Here is a 19,952-nt window from a genome sequence, read left to right on the forward strand (position 1 = left end):
CTCTTAAATTAGGCAGAAAAAGTAAATATTCAATTTAACTTATTAGATATTATAAATAAAATTGTATATCCATGCTGTTAACCGATAAGTATTTATAAAACACTATAAAGCAGCATTATTGGTAGATAAGCTTCCCTGGTTATACTAGCTATGATGTGGTCACTGTGAAGTGTTTGATTTGGAAGGCCCTAGGTCAAAACCTTCAAAACCTTCCTGTGTGCTTATATGACTTTGGGTTAGTCACTGTACATCCCTACTTTCTCATCTGTAAAATATATGTTCTTATGACTATAGTTCCATGAAGTACTGGGAAAACCAGTGAATAGAGCACTGGACCTAGAGTTAGGAAAACCTAACTTTAAACCCATTCTCTTTAAATCCAAATACTTCCCAGCTGTATGATCTTGATCAAATCAATTTCCTCAACTATAAAATAAGGATAATAATAGCACTTATTTCCTAAACTTCTTGTGATGATCAAATGAGATATTTATAAAGTGCTTGGGACACAGTAAGTAACACATAAATGCTACTACTCATTACTATTATAATGATGGTGATGTACAACTGGAGTAAATGCACTCACACATATGCACATACATTTATATAAAGTCTTTGGTACGTAATTTTGATTCACATGATATTTTATTGTATCATTATGTTACCTAGACAATTGTAATGTGCTTTCTGTCAGGAATCTCTTCACCCAGGTAAGAAAGCATGGCTAAATATTTGGGACCCTGAAGTATTTATTGAGCTACCTAGACAACACTAGGAGTCTTTGTGATAGACTAGAGAAGGAACTTCTGAAAGAGGCAAGGAAACTGGGATGGAGTAGAAGACCTGGGGCCCCAAGAAGTGCTAAGAGCCCAATAAGTCACCTGGAATTACAACTGTCATCTGAGAGTAGAAGCTGTCCTTGTTGGCCTTGGGTTCCTACTAAATAAACAGAGAAAACTGACTGTGTATGTTAGGATCTCAGAGAAGGCCCAGGAAGTCAATTTCTTCAAACCCTTTCTCTTCTTCACCTCCTATTGGCTATGTTCTCTGGTTCTATTGTTTTGTTTTTATTTTTTTTTAATTCCTATTTTCTCTTCATATAAAAAAAATTATATATGTGGTTGGTTTCAGACAAGTGCATTTCATCATGTATAATATAAAACACATGCAGAGCCTACCACAGTTGTGGCTTATGGGTGTAACCCTCATTTGATGGAACCTTTCTTTTTATGTCATTCATGATTTAGAGGAATCACGTAGAGACAATTACCAGCTAACTTTGACTGTATTTTACTAATAGACAGATCTCGTTTTTTAAAAGGCAGAGCTGGGACCTCTTTTCTTTCAGAGACAGTCAGAAGAAGGGGGGGGAGGAGAAAGGAGGGAAAGAGAAAGAAAAAGAGGAGGGAAAGAAAGAGGGAGAAAGAGAAAGAAAAGGAGGAGAGAGAAGAGAGAAGGAGGAGAAGGGAGACAGAGACAGAGTAAAAGAGACAAAGAGAAAAGAGTAAAAGAGAGACAAATAGAGAGCAAGAGAGAAAGACAGAGACAGAGAGACAGAGACAGAGAGACACACACATACACACACAGATAGAGAAAGAACAAAAAAGGAGAAACACAGAGAGAAAAAAAAAAAGAGAGAGAGAGAGAGAAATAGGAGACAGAAGGACAGAGACAGACACAAAGAGAACACAGTTGCACAGTGCAGGAATTAGAAAGACAAAGACCACTGTCACTACTATAGCACCCAGGCTCTGGTTTCACTACATAAAGAGGCAGCACGATCTGGTGAAAAGAGAGTTGTCCCGGAGTGAGGATAGCCTAGATACCAGTTTGGCCTCTGAACCATCCAAATTGTGTTACTGGGCAGGTCTCTAAACATCGTAGTGCCCCAGGCGATCTTCAAGATAATAAACTGCAAAGAAAATGCTGACCCAAGTTGGTAGAGGGAGTTTCCTCACCAGAGAATTCATAATGTTAATCAAAAGAATTACAGGTCTAGGCAAAAAATACAACACACACATACACACACACACGTACATGCACACACACACATCCCAATCCTAAATTCTGTATAATAATCATACAAGTAGATTTTTGTTCGCTAACAGATTCATATTATCTGTCTTCCCTCCTTGAGATTATATTTTCCTGAGTGATAGGAATTATTTTAAACTTAACTGTTCTTCTACATATCCTTAGGACACCATAACCACTTAATAAATATTTTGGATTGACATTAAAATTTGAAGCTGCTTCTTTAATTCAATCTAACCAAAGAAGCATTTATTGTCTATTATATGTTAGATATTCAGAGGTCTGAGACAAAAAATACATATATATTATTCTTACTCTGAATTCACAGCATCATATTCCTCCCTGACAATGTAGAGGATAGGTAGAAATGGTTTCACATGTTTTATGTTACCAAAAAATCAACAAGCATTTACTGAGCACCTACTGTGTACTGTGGAACTGGGAGTATAAAGATTAAAATGAAACACAATCCCTCCTCCCTTCAAGGAGTTTATGTTCCATGTTGAGGAACAATCTGTATCTGTAAGAGGGCTGCAGATAGTAGGGGAAATCTGTTAACAGTATCTGATTTGGCTCCCTACATGTATCTATCTAAAATTTATATAAAATCAGAAAAAAAGGGTAAATGACCATGTGTAAGTTCTTGGAGAGCTCATTAGGGTTATACCTGGGATGTTTTTGTCATGTTAGAAAGTATGATAGTTTAATGACAGTGAGAAAACAGCACTTTTCAAGCCACCTATAGATTCTCTCTTCCCTCTCTAAATAAAAGTTAAGCAAAGAATCTGGAGAACTATCTCAGAAGGGGGCCCTGATCACTTAATAGCATTTGATTCTTTACTATTATTACCACTAGTCCAAGTCACTCGAGGCAGGAAGGAACTCATCTTCCTAAACCTTTCAGAGCTACTTTGTCTAATCTTTCAGCAGTGTGGTACATGGCAATCAGGTGGATTTAAACAATCCCCTGGATAGTGACATTAAATTCCACATCTACTGAGGCAATCTGCTCCATAAATACCAGATGATGCCCCCATAGTTAGAAAATGTCGACTTGGTTCAAAACAAGCCAAGAGTTCATGGGCCTAACAAAAGCATTGTGTGAAAAATAAGATAGATCCTCCAGCTCCCATAAACATAAACTAGACTCAGTACAAGGCAATCTTTAAAGCCTCAGCATTAAAGTTTAATTGGTAACTTTGACCTTGAGTGCCACTTTCAGTAAAAATATTACAGCAGGGCTGGGATTTTCTTGAGATTTATGATCCCGTGTTCTTGAAAAGTGCCTGGTACTACTGGACTCCTGAGATAATTGATCTGTCCTCTCTTAAGAGCCTTGTTCTTTTTGCACTAGCATCTGTCTCAAAGCAAGGTACATCCTGATGGAAACACCTACCTATATTTAAGAAAACCAAAACAACAGTGACAAAAGACTGAGGCAGTTGAGTCTTCAAAACATGACCATTTTGCCAAACATAATTCAGGCTAGAAAACATCACCTCTCAATGCAATTGTCACATATTATCATATATTTATGCTGTATGTGTCCTATCTGCTCATTAGAATGTAAGATTCAAGAAACCAGAGATTGTCTTAATGACACTTTATCCTCCAGTATGTAGCACATGGCTCTAGAAAGCATAAGCTCTTAATAAGTATTTTCTGAATTTATATTCATGAGTGCTAAGCAGACTCAGCACTATACAACATATTGCTGGTTGGGGAATCAGAGGAAGAAAGGTTCAAAATGTTGGTTCCACTGATTAATATTTTTAAGATCTGGGCTTAGGCAAACTCCTCTACACTCTAATTTCTTAATAAAATGAGAAGATTAAACTAGATGATATTGATGTCTTTTTTAATTCTAAATCTGTGGGTTTATGTATACATTTTTAATATGTGTAGCTTTTAATCATTTTTAAAATTCAGTTAAAAGATTGCTGCTTCATTGATGTCACTTAAACCAGAAATCTATGACTTGTAGTAGATTGTTGGTGGTATTCATAAAGATTACACAGTTATTCCTTCCACATTGCAGGGGTTAGGAATGCATTCTTCTAATGATCTGGAAAATTCACACAAATTTTTTGGCCTTCCTTTCATGTCAGAAAAGAAGAAAGAAATTGTGTATATTTATGGCATTAAAACATAAAATATATTCATATTGTACATTTATTTTACTCATTTTTGAGTTTCTAAACATTCTAAATAAACATTACTGCTGGCCTTCATGTGTCATTTGCAGCTTCTGCAAACGCCTAAAAAATTCCCTTTTAATTTTTTATGCTGACTAGAAATCATAATGGGTAAAAAGTACAATGTGGAAGGGATAACTGTATTCTCAAATATATGAGGAGATTATGGTCTATTCTATTATTGAAGCATGTCTCTGTAAACTAATGATAAACCTGAAGAAGATGGAGATCGGGAATACACTAGAAAAATTTCTTTCAGAGTCAACATTTTTTCATTTCTTGGAAAGGGCAGTCAAGTCAACAAATATTCATTAAGTACCTACTATGTGCCAGTCACTGTGCTGAAGAATGGGAATATAAATGCAAACTGAAGGAAATAAAGTCCCTGCTCTCAAGTAGCTTATATTCTAATAGAAAAAGGTCACATAAGAGGAAGCTGAAAAGCAGAAGTGGGAGGTTGGTGAAGAGTAGGGGAAAGAGAGAAAGGTACAGGTCATAGAGTCCAGTGGAAGTCAAGTTAAGAGCCTAGTTTGAAGAGGAATAATGACATAGCCGGCTTGGGCATCTTCTTTAAAAAAAAAAAAAAAAAGATCTGAGAGGAACCAGTCAAAGCCAAAGAGGTAGGGGGTATTCCCAGTGGAAGAAATGCAGGCAAGATGATGTTCAGCTTTCTTATATAAAGTGCATTTGTAAAAATTTCAAAGAAGTTACCACATTCTTTGAGAAGAATAGGAGTTTAATATGGCACTGAGCTCTATCAAAACAAAGGAAGAGAAAAAAGTAACAAGATCCCAGATTCTATATGATACAGAGATGTAAATGTTCTGCAAATATGGATTTGATTTTATAAATTATTTCATTATGTTGTAGCACAGGACTTCTTAAACATTTCCCCCTTCTTCCCCTCTTCCTCTTTACATGCAAGAAATGTTTACATGACCTTGTCTCAAATCTGAGCTGAGATGTTTCTGGCTTCATTCATTCATGCATACACAGTACAAAGTGTGCATGTTGTGTGTTCTGAACCAAGGCTGCAATAAAGTGTCATGATATAACGCAGACAAGTGCTTCCAGAAATACCTTGGATTTATTATGCATTTGATTTTGAATTAATTTTTGGTCTTTATGTTCAGAAAACTTTTACTATTGCCAAAATTTTTATGACTCCCACATTCAGTTGTGTGACCTCACATGAGGTCACGATTCAGAGTTTAAGAAGTTTTGCATGCTGACCTTCGAAGTAGAAATATTAGAATTTGAAACTTGTTTCTCATTCTAGCCATGTGATAGAGGTCAATTCATCCCAACTCTCTGTCACTAAGTATTCTCAGCTGTAAAATGGGGATAATCATGTCTGTAGTATTTACCTCATAGAGATGTTGTGAGATTTAAATAAAAAGATATGGGTAAAATATTTTGTCAAACTTAAAACAGAATCATTTTTGTTTTTTTCTTCTCAAGTTATTTTTACCTTCTTTCTAAATCCGATCTTTCCTAAGCAACAAGATAACTGTATAAATATGTATACATATACTGTATTTAACATATACTTTAACATATTTAACATGTATGGGACTACCTGCCATGTAGGGGAGGGGGTGAGGGGAAGGAGGGGGAAAGTTGGAACAGAAGGTTTTGCAAGAGTCAATGTTGAAAAATTACCTATGCATATGTTTTGTATATAAAAAGCTATAATAATTTTTTTTTTAAAACTTAAAAGCAGAATCTCAAACAAAGCAAAAGGCAGAAGAAAGGCCCCCTGTGTCAAAAATTGCCCTTTTCCAATAGAAAAGAACTGGAAACAAAATAGATATGCATCAATTAGGGAAGGGTTGAATTTTTACATGTGAATATGATGGAATAATATTTTGGGATAAGAAATGAGGAAAATGAAGGAGTCTGGGAAATACTGAAAGATTTACATAAGCTGATGAAGAGTGAAACAACAAAAAAAAAGGCCAAACAATATACAAAGTTACTATATATGCCAATGACAAGACCACTGAAAATAAGATAAATTTTGAATAACTGAAATATCAATAATGTTCTCATAAACAGTTAAGGAAGTGCATCTTCCGCTTCTTGACAGAGAGGCAAAGGGGTAAGAAAGGAAAACATGACACATTGTCAAAGGCAGTACCTATATTCATTGGTTTTTTTTGCTTAACTACCCCCCCTTTTTTTTTTTACAAGGAATCCCCTATTCTAAACTGGTGGTAGTAGGAAAATTATATCTAGAAATTATTATCATGAAAATATAAAAGGCAAAACAATTTATATTTTTTTAAAAGTTTGAAGCACCCTATCAATGTCAATAATTCTTTTTTTTAAATATCATTTTTATCTTGTTTGATGGAGTTCACATAGAAATAGCCCAGGGACAAATTGACACACTGCTTTTATTTTTCTATATTTAATGTTCTATGGACTATTGCACAGGTGGATAAAATGACTAGTGTTTTTTAAAATTATATTGGGATAGAAGTATTCAGATGTAACTATCAAACTTATCCTACTCCCACATAATTTTGATTTCTTCTGCTAAGTCTCTGCATTTTGAATGCTTTCTTATTCCATGCAGCTTAGAGACCATGAGCATTTGGTTGGGTGACAGCTATTAAAAATGTTGTTCTTAACGTTTTATGGATCAATGTTACAAGTCAACAATTGTGAGCAGTCATTTGGTCTATGATGATTCTCTGATACTAGTACAGTTTATTTTATTGACTGAGTCCTTGAGGATATTTTGAGATCCATATTTGTAGTATAGGGATTTGTTGCCTGTCAATCCATGAACTATTGTGCTTCTAAGGTAAAATTCTTGCCATGATGGCAAATCACACTGGATATCCAATAGGTGGTAAATCTCGCAATGCATATTTCTTGCATAATCTGCATTGATCACTAAATCTTTATAGATAACTCTTCTATGATTTTGTAGTGGCTACTTTTCAGGTCCTGATTTACTACCATAAATCCTTCTGTGTCTAAGTTCAGCATCATACTGGACTCCTCACTTTTCCTCACCCTTCATAGCTAATCAATTGCCAAATCTTACCATTTCTACCTTCTTTTTTTCCTTTCTACTTTTATAACATCTCTTGCATTATAGTCATCAATTTAGTCCAGGCTTTTACCACCCCTTGCCTAGAATCCCCTAATTGGATTCCCCTGCCTCATCTCTCCACTTGGATGCCAAAAGATTTTGCTTAAGCAAAGTCCTGACAAAGTATCAGCTAGATTATTTCAGCAACCTTCTAATAGGTCTTCTTGCCTCATCTTTCCAGTCGATTCTACACATGGCTATCAAAGAGATTTTCCTTAAACACAGAACTGATCATGTGCCTCTCTACTCAATCAGTATCAGTAATTTTCTGTTGCCTCTTGGAGGAAAAACAAACTAATTAAGATTTTAAAGCCCTCTACATCTTATTTCAGTCTGTCTTTCCAGCCTCATTAGATATTACTGTTCCTCTCAGATTCTAACATCTAGCAGAATGGACCTCCTCTCCATTCTTCACACATGACATTCCATCATCTGACTCTATACTCTTTGCAACATTAGATCAATCTGCCTAGATTGTAAACCATCCTTACACTGCTTCATGGTGTAAGTCTCTCCCTTTAAGACAATCTCAAGCACCATCTTTCCTGATTTCCCCCCAAAGAGTTCCCAAGAACTCCCTTGTGTTTAAGTGCTTTGTTTGTTTTTCTATTTATTAACATTATATTTGTGCTGCATATATTTTTATATGTATTCCATGTCTTTCTCATGAGAACATAAGTGGCTTGCAAGAAGGAATTGTTCCACTATTTGCAAGGGTATTTCTAAATCCTAGCATAGTGTCGGTGGTTAATGAATACTAGAGAATGGATTGGTAGATTGAATAAACAAATCCACCAAATTAAGCCAGTTATTCAGAGGCTTATATTGCCCAACAACTCATCAACTTTTTTTTTTTAATTTCAATTTTAATTTCTTGGATTTGGTTATATCTCACAAATCCCAAAGGCATGTGCTTGTTATCAGTTTTAACTATTGCTTTATAAAGCAATACCTGCTTATTCCAAAGTATTTCTATAGGTTTTTTGACCTGTTAATTATGTGCACTAAGAATGCAGGTCAGGGGGCAGCTAGGTGGTGCAGTGGATAGAGCACCAGCCTTGAATCAGGAGGACCAGAGTTCAAATCTGGTCTCAGACACTTAACACTTCCTGGATGTGTGACCCTGGGCAAGTCACTTACCCCCAGCCTCAGGGGGGAAAAAAAAAGAAAAAAGAAAAAAAAAAAAAAAGAATGCAGATCATTTTTTTTTAGAACTAATCTTTCTATAGCTGTCTTTGGGTGATGGACTTATGTTCTATTGATAATGAAAAGTATTTTTGTGAGGATTCTTTTTAAATATGCTATGATCTATTTTAAAGTTTTGAAGATGTACATTAAGACTGGTATTACAGAAATGTTAATTGGTTTAAATGCTTCTTTCTATTCAGCTTTCACCTGAAAGATGGAGTTTAGTGCTAAAGCTTCACTATCCCTGAGAGCAGCATTTGAAGCAATGTTCATCAGTCCATGTAGCCAAGCCTGACTAAGCTTAAAAAGTGAGATGGAACGGAAAAGATTTCTGTGTGACAAAAGCCATGATGACAAATAGCATTTAATTAAACACACTACTGGCATTTAGGGAAAACAATAGCAATCAACATGGCATATAGCGATTGGAAAATGATGAGCTCATTTTGAATACTGCTTTGTTTAATACCTGTAAGGTACTGAGTCTGGGAAGCTAATCCTGATGCCTTTTATATGTTCCTCAAATTCTGAATGACTTTTCTGAGGACATAGAAATGTTCCTGCATTACAGAACATTAATTGCCATGAAAAGAATCAACTCCTAATTCATTCTTCTTGTTATTTCCATAGTGGTTTTCCTTGTATGGGACATAGCCAACAGGTATTTTCTTGTAAAATTCATAAAGACTAAAAGCAAAGAAATTATTTTTCAAATATATACAACTGTCAATGACATTGTGGTTATCATCTCAATAATCTGCATAAAAATACTTCATGTTGATTTATATGTTTATATATATGTGTGTGTGTGGAAAGGTTCTACATGTATTTTCTCATATTTCTCATTAGATCCTCATTATAACCTTGGAAGGTAGTAACTATTATTATCCATATTTTATAGATGAAGAAATGGAGACTCAAAAATATTTGTTCACTGATATACAGTTTGTAAATATTTGATGTAGTATTTGAATATCCATAGCTTCCTAATATCCATTGTACCAGCCTACCAGGTACAAAGAACAAGACTTCTAATAATAAGGCAAGAAATGAAAAGGGGGAAATATTGTATATTTCTCTTAATATAATAGAGCCAGAGAAGATGTATATTTTATATTATAATGTTTCACTTATAATTTAAGTCAGTACAAGTATTCTTTACTGTTTAGCTTAATCTAAATAATGCTTTGTAGGAATACCAACCCAAGCTTTTTTTTTTTCCTCTCTCTTAATGACACAAGAAACAAATGAGGGTGTCAGATGAAATCTGTTTACAATTCTACAGAGCCCCTAAGTGAGCATGTTTTATAGATATTTGATTACAGCTCCATTCTCTGATTATAGGTATTCCTTCACTTTATGAAATCCATTTGTCCCCAAAAAGTTGTCAAGATAAGAAATCCCTCCTTATTCAAATTACATATTCCCATTTGCACATTATCAGATTAAAAATTAATTCCCATGAGGAAAGGAAATCTCTTACTCTAGAAGCTGAAATATTATTTAAAATAGTTACCTACTTTAGAAAGAACACCTTTCTAAAATACTTCATCTTTTAAATTTTTAACATTTAGGCTATTAGAAAATACAATATTATGTTGAAAATGTCACTCTCCTGCTTAAGAAGTCTCAGTGGTTCCCTGTTGTCCCTATAGCAAAATATAACCTCTTCTACTTATCATTTAATGCCCTTCACAATTTATTTTTCCAGACTGATTTCCTATTTGCCCCCCTCACATAATGTATATTCCAGGTCAGATTGACATTGTCTATTCCCTTTACATGACATCCTACCTTCCTTTGATCTGCTTTTTGCACACTTTTTGTCCTCTACTCCTTCTGCCTCTTAAAAACTCTAGCTCCCAGAGTTCCCCAGGTGTCACCTCTTACCTGAGCCTCTTTCTGATTGCCAACAAGAGTTAAGATAAGAAGAGATGATATTTGCAGAGAACTTTAAGATCTACAAAGAGCTTTACAAATATTACTTCATTTTATCTTCACAGCAAGCCTGGGAGCCAGATGCTACTATTATTTCCATTTTACCATAAAGCACACTGAGGCAGATTATATAGCTAGTAAGATTCTAAGGAAAGGTTTGAAGTTAGGCTGCCTGACTCCAAACCCATCACTCTACCGACTGTACGTACAACCTAGCAGCACATTTGCTTCCTCTTCTGGAAATTATTTTGTATTTTTGTTGTTGTTCAGCCATGTCCAACTCTTCAGGAACTCACTTGGGTTTTTCTTGGCAAAGAGACTGGAGTGATTTAGCAATTCCTCCTCCAGCTCATTTTACAGATGAGGAAACTGAGACAGAGTTAAGTGACTTATCAAGGGTCACACAGCTAGTGACTCTTCTTCACTCCAGGCCTAGAACTCTATTCACTTAATAAAATTCTTTGCATTTGTTTTGTGTATATTTTGAGTTGACTTACCTGAAAAATATTATATCCTACTGTCATATGTAAAGTCCTTGAAATCAGGAACTAATTGATTTTTTCTTTCTCTACAACTTAGCACTGTGCCTGGCACATAGTAGGTGTTTAATAAATATTTACCAAACTGAAAATGACAACCATAATAGCAATAATAATAAATAATAAAATAATAATAACCAACAGTTATACAGTGCTATGTGGCAGGCACTGTGCTAAAGACTTAACAATTTGATCCTCACAGTAACTCTAAAAGATAAATGTTCTTGTCTCCATTTTTAGAGAAACTGAAACAGAGGTTAAATGATTTGTCTTAGGTCACACAGCTAGTTACCATTTGAGGCTAATTTTGAATGCAAGTCTTCAAGCTCAGTAATCTACCTACTATTTCAGCTAGCTGTTCCATAATAGAGCGAAATTCAATACGGAACATATAGTCTTATAGCTTTGTATCTTTATACATACTTTAAATGTATTTTATAGAATACCTTATCCTTTTACTCTTATATGAGTTTTCTCAATCCTTTTAAAATGTAGGCCATAGCAAGCACAGTAGAGAAAAAAAGCATTCATGTCCTTCCTCTTGGAATAAGAACACCCAAAATAAGTATTTCTTTTTTAAAGTCAGGATAATTAACTATAAAACAATCACAGACTATTCTAAAAGCATGCACCTTGGGATTAAGAGAGGCCTGCATATGTCTTATATAGTTCTAATAGTTTCTATTTCCATAGCTCTTTAAATATTTCTTTATAACTTTTTTTTTTTTTTTACAAATTTTACACTTCTCTCAAAACAACCCTGAGAATTCATTATTGCCATTTTACAGATTTTAAAAATGAGGTAATATGACTTGGGAATCACAGAGCTAATAAATATCTGAGCCAAGATGGAAGGTCTTTTGATTCAAACTGGTTTTATTATGTTAAAATGTAATATAACTTTAATACATCAAATCAATAAGCATTTATCAAGTACCTATTAGGTTTTAAGCCCTGTACTAAACATTAGAAAAATGGGAGGAGGGGAGAAAGTAAAAATAGTCCATCTCCTCAAGAAGCTCTAATCAATTATAAAATGAGCATACACTAACCCACCTCCTAGACTTATTGTAATGATCAAATGAGATATTTATAAAGCATTTAACATACTGACTGATACATATTAAAGGCAATTATATCATTATTATAGTTAGCATTTATATAGCTCTTTAAACTTTGCAAAGTACTTTGCATATATTCTCTTATTTGTACTCATAACAAACCTGAGAGGCAAGTATAATTTTTTCTGTCTTACAGATAAGGAAACTGAGATCAAGAGAAGTTAAGTGATCTGCCCAGTCAAACAGCTAATGAGTGTCTGATGCTACATTTGAACTCACATTTTCCTAATGTCAGGCCTAGTACTCTATCCACTGTGTGCCATCTAGCTGCTGTAATAAATATTTCTGCTTTATGAGTACTATTACAACAGGTAGGTAAATTATAGAGTCCTTTCATTTTATTTTTAGAATTCACCAGATTCTTTGGTTATCACAGCAACTATTCTACATTGTTGGGCATCAAGTCACCATGAAAAGAATCATTTTTCTAATTCATGCTCAGTATAACATCAGATTTCCAAGATGAATCCCTTGAATGGAACACACCCACACACAGCACTGTCTTATGAAATGTAGAAGCATTTAACAAAAAAAAAAAAAAAAAAACACCTTACAAAACACTGGCCATGATTTCTCCCAGAATTGAAAGCTTTAAACTCATCCCAGAATACAGGTGAGGCAACCTCTGGCCAGAGGCAATAAAGCTTCCATAAATCCTCTAAGACAACTCATAAACTGACATGAAAAATATGGGTGTGGTTTGTTAAAAGCTGTAACTCTTTGAAAGCTTACATTTATAACCAAGTGAACACTGGTAATGATGAAAAGAAGAAAAAGAAGGGGGAAACCACCACAAAGAACCTCTAGCCACAGAATCATTCTTTCCAATAAGAATAGTCCAAAACACCTGGGCTTTTTACCTTTTCTCTCAAATACCTCTTTGCCATAATGCATCTTTGGGCAGTAGCTTAGGTAGACATTGCTTCTAATGATCTCAACATTGACATAACAAATCTTTGGTAATTAAATGTGAAAGGAACAACATTTTTTTTTAAATCACAGTATACCAATGATAAAAGAAAGATCTCACAGTGTCCAATGAAAGAACTATTTTTTTTTAAAAATCACTATTATTCTGACAAATAATTGGTCTCCGGGGGGATATTTGTGTATTTGTATACACAGCTTCTAAGGATTTTTTTTTTTTTTTTTAAAGAATAGCAGTCAAAATGAATGATGAAATTATAAAGCCTTACATAGAGCATAGGAAGAAAAAATAATCTCTCTCTAGAGCTGAGAAGGGTATGTTCATTTCATTTGGTTTCTTTCTTTTTTTTTTTTTCAAGAAATGAAAGCTTGTGGATTTTCTTTTATTGTTTTAGAGACCAGTGGGAAAGGACCTGGGAGCTATCAGGCTGAACTAAAGACAGGCTCAATAAGCAAATGATCATCTTCAGCACTAATTATTAAAATAATTTAGCATCAGGTGAGTGTTAGTCAAGCTGTTTTGACCTTATCCCTAGAAGCATCCCATTCTTTTGGCTGATGGATACTTAAGACCTTCTTCTCTGATTATCAAAACAAGTAAATGTGCTGGGAGCTAACAAAGGCTCAAAACTGACTTGATACAAAAAGATAATTTTGGAAACTTAACTCTACTTATCACTATAGAAAACCATGAAACAAACCTGGATCCATTTGTCTGGGGAGTCTTCGAAGTCCATTGGGTGGCTTCTGCACAATGAAAAAAAAAGAAGAAAAATAAAAGATCAAAGGTATATGTCACATGGTTTCTGAAACATTAAACTATCATGCTTTAGAAGGCAGAATGATCAACAAAAATACTATAATTGAAGTTAATAATCTTAAATGCTTATGGGTCTTGTTGCCTTCAAACTTATTTTCAGCCATATTTTATTTCTTCTTTTTACCCTTTATATTCTAAAAAGCATTTATGTTTAATAGATGATTTTTGGGAGAAATGATCATATCACCTCTTAACTTGCCATCACTGTCTACTTTTTCTCAAATCCTGTTTCCTTTATAAGTGTTATGGTTATATCTATTAACATGATTTGTATACATCTATATATGCTTTGTTTATGCATACATATATGTATGTATATATATATATATACATATATATATATATATATATATATACATATATATATATATATATATATATATATATATATATATATATATATATATATATATATATATATATATATGTATATATATATATATAGCCCCATTAGATTGTAAGCTCCTTAAGGGCAGGAACTGAACTATACGTTTGACCTCTAGCACTATTGTTTGGAATATAACAAATAGATGCTTTACATATACTTGTTAGCTGGATTTGATTATAATACTAATATTGATAATCAATCCTTAAATAATTTTTAAGGATGGCAAGGAGTTCACAGACATTATATCACTTGATCCTCACCACAACCCAATAAAATCAATACTATTATTGTCCCTAATTTTACAGATAAAGATACTGAATGAAGTTAAGTGACTAATCTAAATGACAATGAGTGTAAGTATATACATATAAATCAGAATTCAAACTCAGATCTTCCAGACTTTAAGTCTGAGCTTCTGCTCATTATACCACCCAACTACTGTCAATGTTCAAGCTACTTGGTGACTACTACTGCTACAATGACAATGACTACTCATACCACTACTATCAATACAAGCTAGCATGTATCTAGCCCTTTAAGGCTTACTAAGCCTTTAAAAATATGCTTCTTATTTGACTACAGGTTACAGGACCACAAAGCTTTTTCCTTTCTGGCAAGAGCTGATGAAAGAGGCAAGTGAGAAGTCGGCACATGCTTATACTCATTATCACCATCAAAATCTCTTTATCTCTACATCTATTTAATAGAACTTTGGAACAAAACATGTTTTAAATATTAGCCAATACTTATGAGAGGCAGGAATAGACATTTGGGATGGAGAGTTGGTCCTGTTATCTAGGAGATGCAAGATAAAGCCTTAACTCTAATACCTGCTGGCTGTGTGATTCTGAGTAAGTAGCTTAATCTGTAGTGGCTACCAAGACTTTTCGACTCCTTAAGTCCTAAAGCAAGTGGCAATCTGCACTGTTAAAAAAGAAACAGAAACAGAAAGAGAGAGAGAGTTTTCTCACAAGGAAATTCCTTATAGCAAATGGTATCATAGGGCAGATCTAAACTGAGTGAGAAGAAGATGGAGAGGAGAGAGAGAGAGAGAGAGAGAGAGAGAGAGAGAGAGAGAGAGAGAGAGAGAGAGAGAGAGAGAGAGAGAGAGAGAGAGAGAGAGAGAGAGAAACAGAAACCGAGAGACAGACAGAAACAGAGACACAGAGATAGAGATGACAGACACAGATAAAGAAAGAGAGAGACAAAGAGACAGAGAGATAAAGACACAGAGAGACAGACACAGATGATGGGGGTTGAGGTCCCTTTAAGATTCCTTTCTGATCTCCCAACCCCCATGGCAGACAGAGATGACAGAGAAAGACAAAGAGATGAGACAGATAGAAAAAGACAGAGAAACAGAGAGAGACAGAGACAGAGAAAGACTCAGAGAGAGACAAAGAGACAGAAACAAAGAGAGATATATAGAGTTTCCTCACAAGGCAATTCCTTATACCAAATGGTATCATAGGTTATATCATAGGTTATAAACTGAGGGAGAGGAAAAGGAGAACATAGGAGAGAAAGAGACAGAGACCAAGAGACACAAAGAGAGAAGAATAAGAAGGGAGAAGAGTAGAAAATGGTGCAGGAGGAGAAGAAGATGGCAGAGGAGGAGGAGAAGGAAGAAGGAGGGGAGAAGAAGAAAGGGAGAGAATGAAAAAGGAAGAGAAGGAAGATGAAGAGACAGAAAAAGGAAGAAACAAAGGAACAAAAAAGGAAGGAAGGAAGGAAGGAAGGAAGGAAGGAAGGAAGGAAGGAAGGAAGGAAGGAAGGAAGGAAGGAAGGAAGGAAGGAAGGAAGGAAGGAAGGAAGGAAGGAAGGAAGGAAGGAAGGAAGGAAAGATGGAAGGAAAGATGGAAGGAAGGAAGATTTTGTACCTAGAAAACAAAAGTGGGATATTTATATGAGTGGATTGCTTTTGACTACAATTTAATAGAAACGGAAAAGAGCTGGAGTTTGAGTCAGAGGATCTGAATTCAAATCCTGCTTGCCATTTCCTACCTGTATAACTTTTGGACAGATCATTTAATCTCTCAGGGTATCAATTTCCTCATTCATAAAGTAAAAGAGTTAGATCAGATAAACTCCACAGCCCTTCTCAGATCTAAATCTACCAAGGAGCCATATTCTTTGAAGGAAGTGTCCCATTTGAGCATGCTACAATGATGGACTGTAAGAAAAACTTTAGTAAAAGAACAGTAAAATAATATATTATAATCCCTAACTCCCTTCTTCCTAAAGCTAGTTAACTTCCCTTCTTGGTAATATTGTTGACTTCATGTCCTTCATAGTACAACCACAAAAAAAAAATAAAAATGCCAACTTTAAGAACATGACATAATGTAGACATATTTTCATGGAGCCTCAAAAATGAAACTCAATTACTTTTTGGGAAAAAAGTCTGTATCTAATTTTACTATACAAAACAGTACTGACTGGTCTCTTGCTACAAAGTTTTTAGACATTGCACCTAGCAGGGAAAAAAAAGAGAGAGAGAGAAGAAGCAAAAACATAAATTTGGGTTGGTTGTTATTATAGAAATACCAATCTAATTATCACTCAAACTAGTTAGTCATAATTTAGTGATTCCTATATTTTGGGCATTGTACTGGGTATTGGTGTTTCAAAGAAGGGCAAAATCAGTAACCACCCTCAAGAAGCTGAAAGTCTAATGGTGAAGACAATGCATAAAAAATTAAGCCCATATAAGAGACATACATTATAGATGGAAGGTAATCTGAGAGTGAAAGGCATAAGTAGCAGAGGCCTAGAAAAGGCTTCCTAAAGAAGGTGGGATTGGGAATGAGTCCTAAAGGTAGCCAGGGAAACCAGGACATAGCGTTAAAGGAGCAGGTCAATCCAGACCTAAAGGATAGTTAGTGCAAAGGTTTGAACATGAGAAATGGAGTGATGAAATTTCAGGAGAGTTAAATGAGAGCAGATGAATTGCAGTATGTTAGAAAGTTTAAGAAGGGACCATGTTGTGAAGTGCCAAATAAAGGACTTTATGTCTGATTTTGGAGGTAAACAGGAAGCCACTGAAGCCAACCAAGCAGAATTGGTGACATGGTGATGCCTTTCCATTGGAAAAACCACCTTAGCAACCAACTAGATGATGAATGACAGTGGGGAAAGACTTTACCCAAGGAGACCAACTAGAAGACTACTGCAAGAACCTAGACAAGAATTAACAAAGGCCTAAACCAAGATGGTAGCACTATACATAGAGAGGAGAGATGTTCTAAAGGTAGAAATTAAAGGATTTGGCAGTGGATCGGATGTATAAAGAGAAAGAACAAAGTAGATGACATTAAGAGTGTGAGCCTGGGCATCTAGAATAACACCTCAACAACAATAGGGAAATTGGAAAGAGGGGAAAGTCATAGAGGAAAGGTGGGATGATACAGTGAGTTCTGTTTTGGATATGTTGAGTTTTAGATGACTTTTTAATGTTCTTCAACTATGTCCAATTATTTTGACCCCATTTAGGGTTTTCTTGCCAAAGATACTGAAATAGTTTGCTATTTCCTTCTCCAGTTTATTTTGTGGATGAGGAAACTGAGTCAAATGGAGTTACATAATTTGTCCTGGGTTACACTGCTACTTAGTGTCTGGAGTCAAATTTGAACTCAGGACTTCCTCACTCCAGGTCCAGCACTATATCCACTGCACCACGTAGTTGGGACATTGAGATGATTATAGGACATCTGCTTTGAGATTTACAAAAGAAACTTGGGAATGTATGACTATAACTCCTAAGAGAAGCTAGAAATAGAGATCTATTGAATGTAAGTGAGCTGAGGAGGTCAACAAATGAGATTTCATGGAGTGAAGAGATGAAATAGGTCAGCACAAAGAAGAGCACCTCACATTTAATGTCTGTGGTATAGATGAAGTATCCAGAAAGGAAATTGAGAAATAGTCAGTTAGGAAAGGAACCAGGAGTGAACAGAAGCACACACACATACACACACACACACACACACACACACACACACACACACACACACACACACAAACACAAGAGAAAAGAGCCTCTAGGGAAACTGGTGAATAGTAGCATCATTGGCTACATACAAGACCTATGAGAACTGAGAAAAAACCATCAGATGTGCCTGAGACTCCTTCTGCTACTAAGTCAGATTTAGTGATAGTTTAAATTTGTAAGTGAAAGAATAATTAGAAAAGGGGAGGAAAAATTGAACGCTGGTTCCTTGCTTCTCCTAGCTCTTTATTTTATCTCAATTCCCTACTAACTTACAGTACTAGTCAGTCTACAGCTACTACATGAAAATGTAGGGCAACACAATCTGATTTAACCCATCAAGCTCCTAGAGTCCTTACAGGAAGATCACTCAAAAACCTTTACCATCAGGGCAACTTGGTAACACAAAGGATAGAGCACTGGCCCTAGAGTTAGGAGGCCCTGTGTTCAAAGGCAACCTCATCTTAGACAAGTCACCTTATCCTGATTGCCTCCATTTTTTTTTTTTTTTTTAACTTTGAAAATCTTTACCTTCAGTCAAACTATGGAGTTGGCTTCTTGAATTTAAGGTCAACTCTAATCATCTTCCCTTAAAGGAATAAATAAATTCAATACATTATAGTTCTTCAAGTAGGGATTTTAACATTAAATATTTCACTGGCATACAGGAGGTTAAAAATCATATCAACTGCAAGTATACTGCAGTTATGTTAACAAATACTGGTTTTACCTGATGAAACATCAGTGACCCTGGTAGCAGAAGGTGCCCTCTAGCAATCTTGAGCAGCCAAACCTAACTTTATTAATCAGTATCAAAAGAAAATAAAAACAACTCTTCTCTTGGAACCTTTAGACCAGGATTCCTAGAGAGGTCAAGGTGAATTACTTTTTTCCCCTTAATAGTCAAAAAATCATTTACATTTAAAAGCACTTGGGTTCCCAAACACCAGGATGACTTTTGCTGAACCTTAAATAAACCTTCAAAAAAATTGCCCATTCTCTGATTTTCTGCTCTTTTACAATATAATCGTGTCCCTATCCACTTACCAAACCCAAAACACTGCTTGATATTTCTAAAACTCTGAGATTCTGTCTACCATGGAGCCAAAAGTACTGTGCCATCTTGGAAAAGCTTCTGTTGCCTTTAAAATTCCCTGCCAACATAATATTTGAAAAGTTTTCACTTTCTTGAGGCAGACCCATGTATTATGTGTGGGAGTGTTCCCTGAGGGGAAGAGATTCTATTCTGCTTTAAGCTCTAAAATTTTTACTTGATTTTTGTAATGACTACCCTGATTCCTATTCACTTATATATATTTCTTCTCTCTCTCTCTCTCTCTCTCTCTCTCTCTCTCTCTCTCTCTCTCTCTCTCTCTTTTGGAAGACCAGGATTATGTGTGTATGTGTGTGTGTATGTGTGTGTGTATATATAACTATGTGTGTTCATATATATGTTTGAACTTTAAATTTTACCTTTCAATGCCATTCATTCCAAAAGTAGATCAATTTTCAGTAATGATTTAGTCAGATTTCATCCATCCACCCCCAGACTCTTGGATCCAATTTTCATAGGAACATGAAGTGTTCCTGCAATACCTCTGCCTTTGCAGAAAGCAAATTACCTCCAAGAGTAGTTAGTTTATGACTGTCAGATTCAACAGGTATTAAATACATTGTAGGTTATTAAATTCAGGACATGTTTATACTC

At 35.1% G+C, this 19,952-nt stretch overlaps 1 protein-coding gene across 1 annotated transcript in view; it reads right to left on the bottom strand.

Annotated features, from left to right (window-relative positions):
• The window catches only part of VAV3 (vav guanine nucleotide exchange factor 3), a 448,180-nt gene that overhangs the window by 117,293 nt on the left and 310,935 nt on the right, over window positions 1-19,952 (bottom strand). Inside the window, exon 19 of the mRNA XM_074262844.1 lies at window positions 13,750-13,795. Within this exon, the coding sequence (XP_074118945.1) occupies window positions 13,750-13,795 (46 nt within the window). The remainder of the gene's footprint in view (window positions 1-13,749; window positions 13,796-19,952) is intronic.

Source organism: Sminthopsis crassicaudata, chromosome 4 (assembly GCF_048593235.1).
Source record: "Sminthopsis crassicaudata isolate SCR6 chromosome 4, ASM4859323v1, whole genome shotgun sequence".
Taxonomy (NCBI): domain Eukaryota; kingdom Metazoa; phylum Chordata; class Mammalia; order Dasyuromorphia; family Dasyuridae; genus Sminthopsis; species Sminthopsis crassicaudata.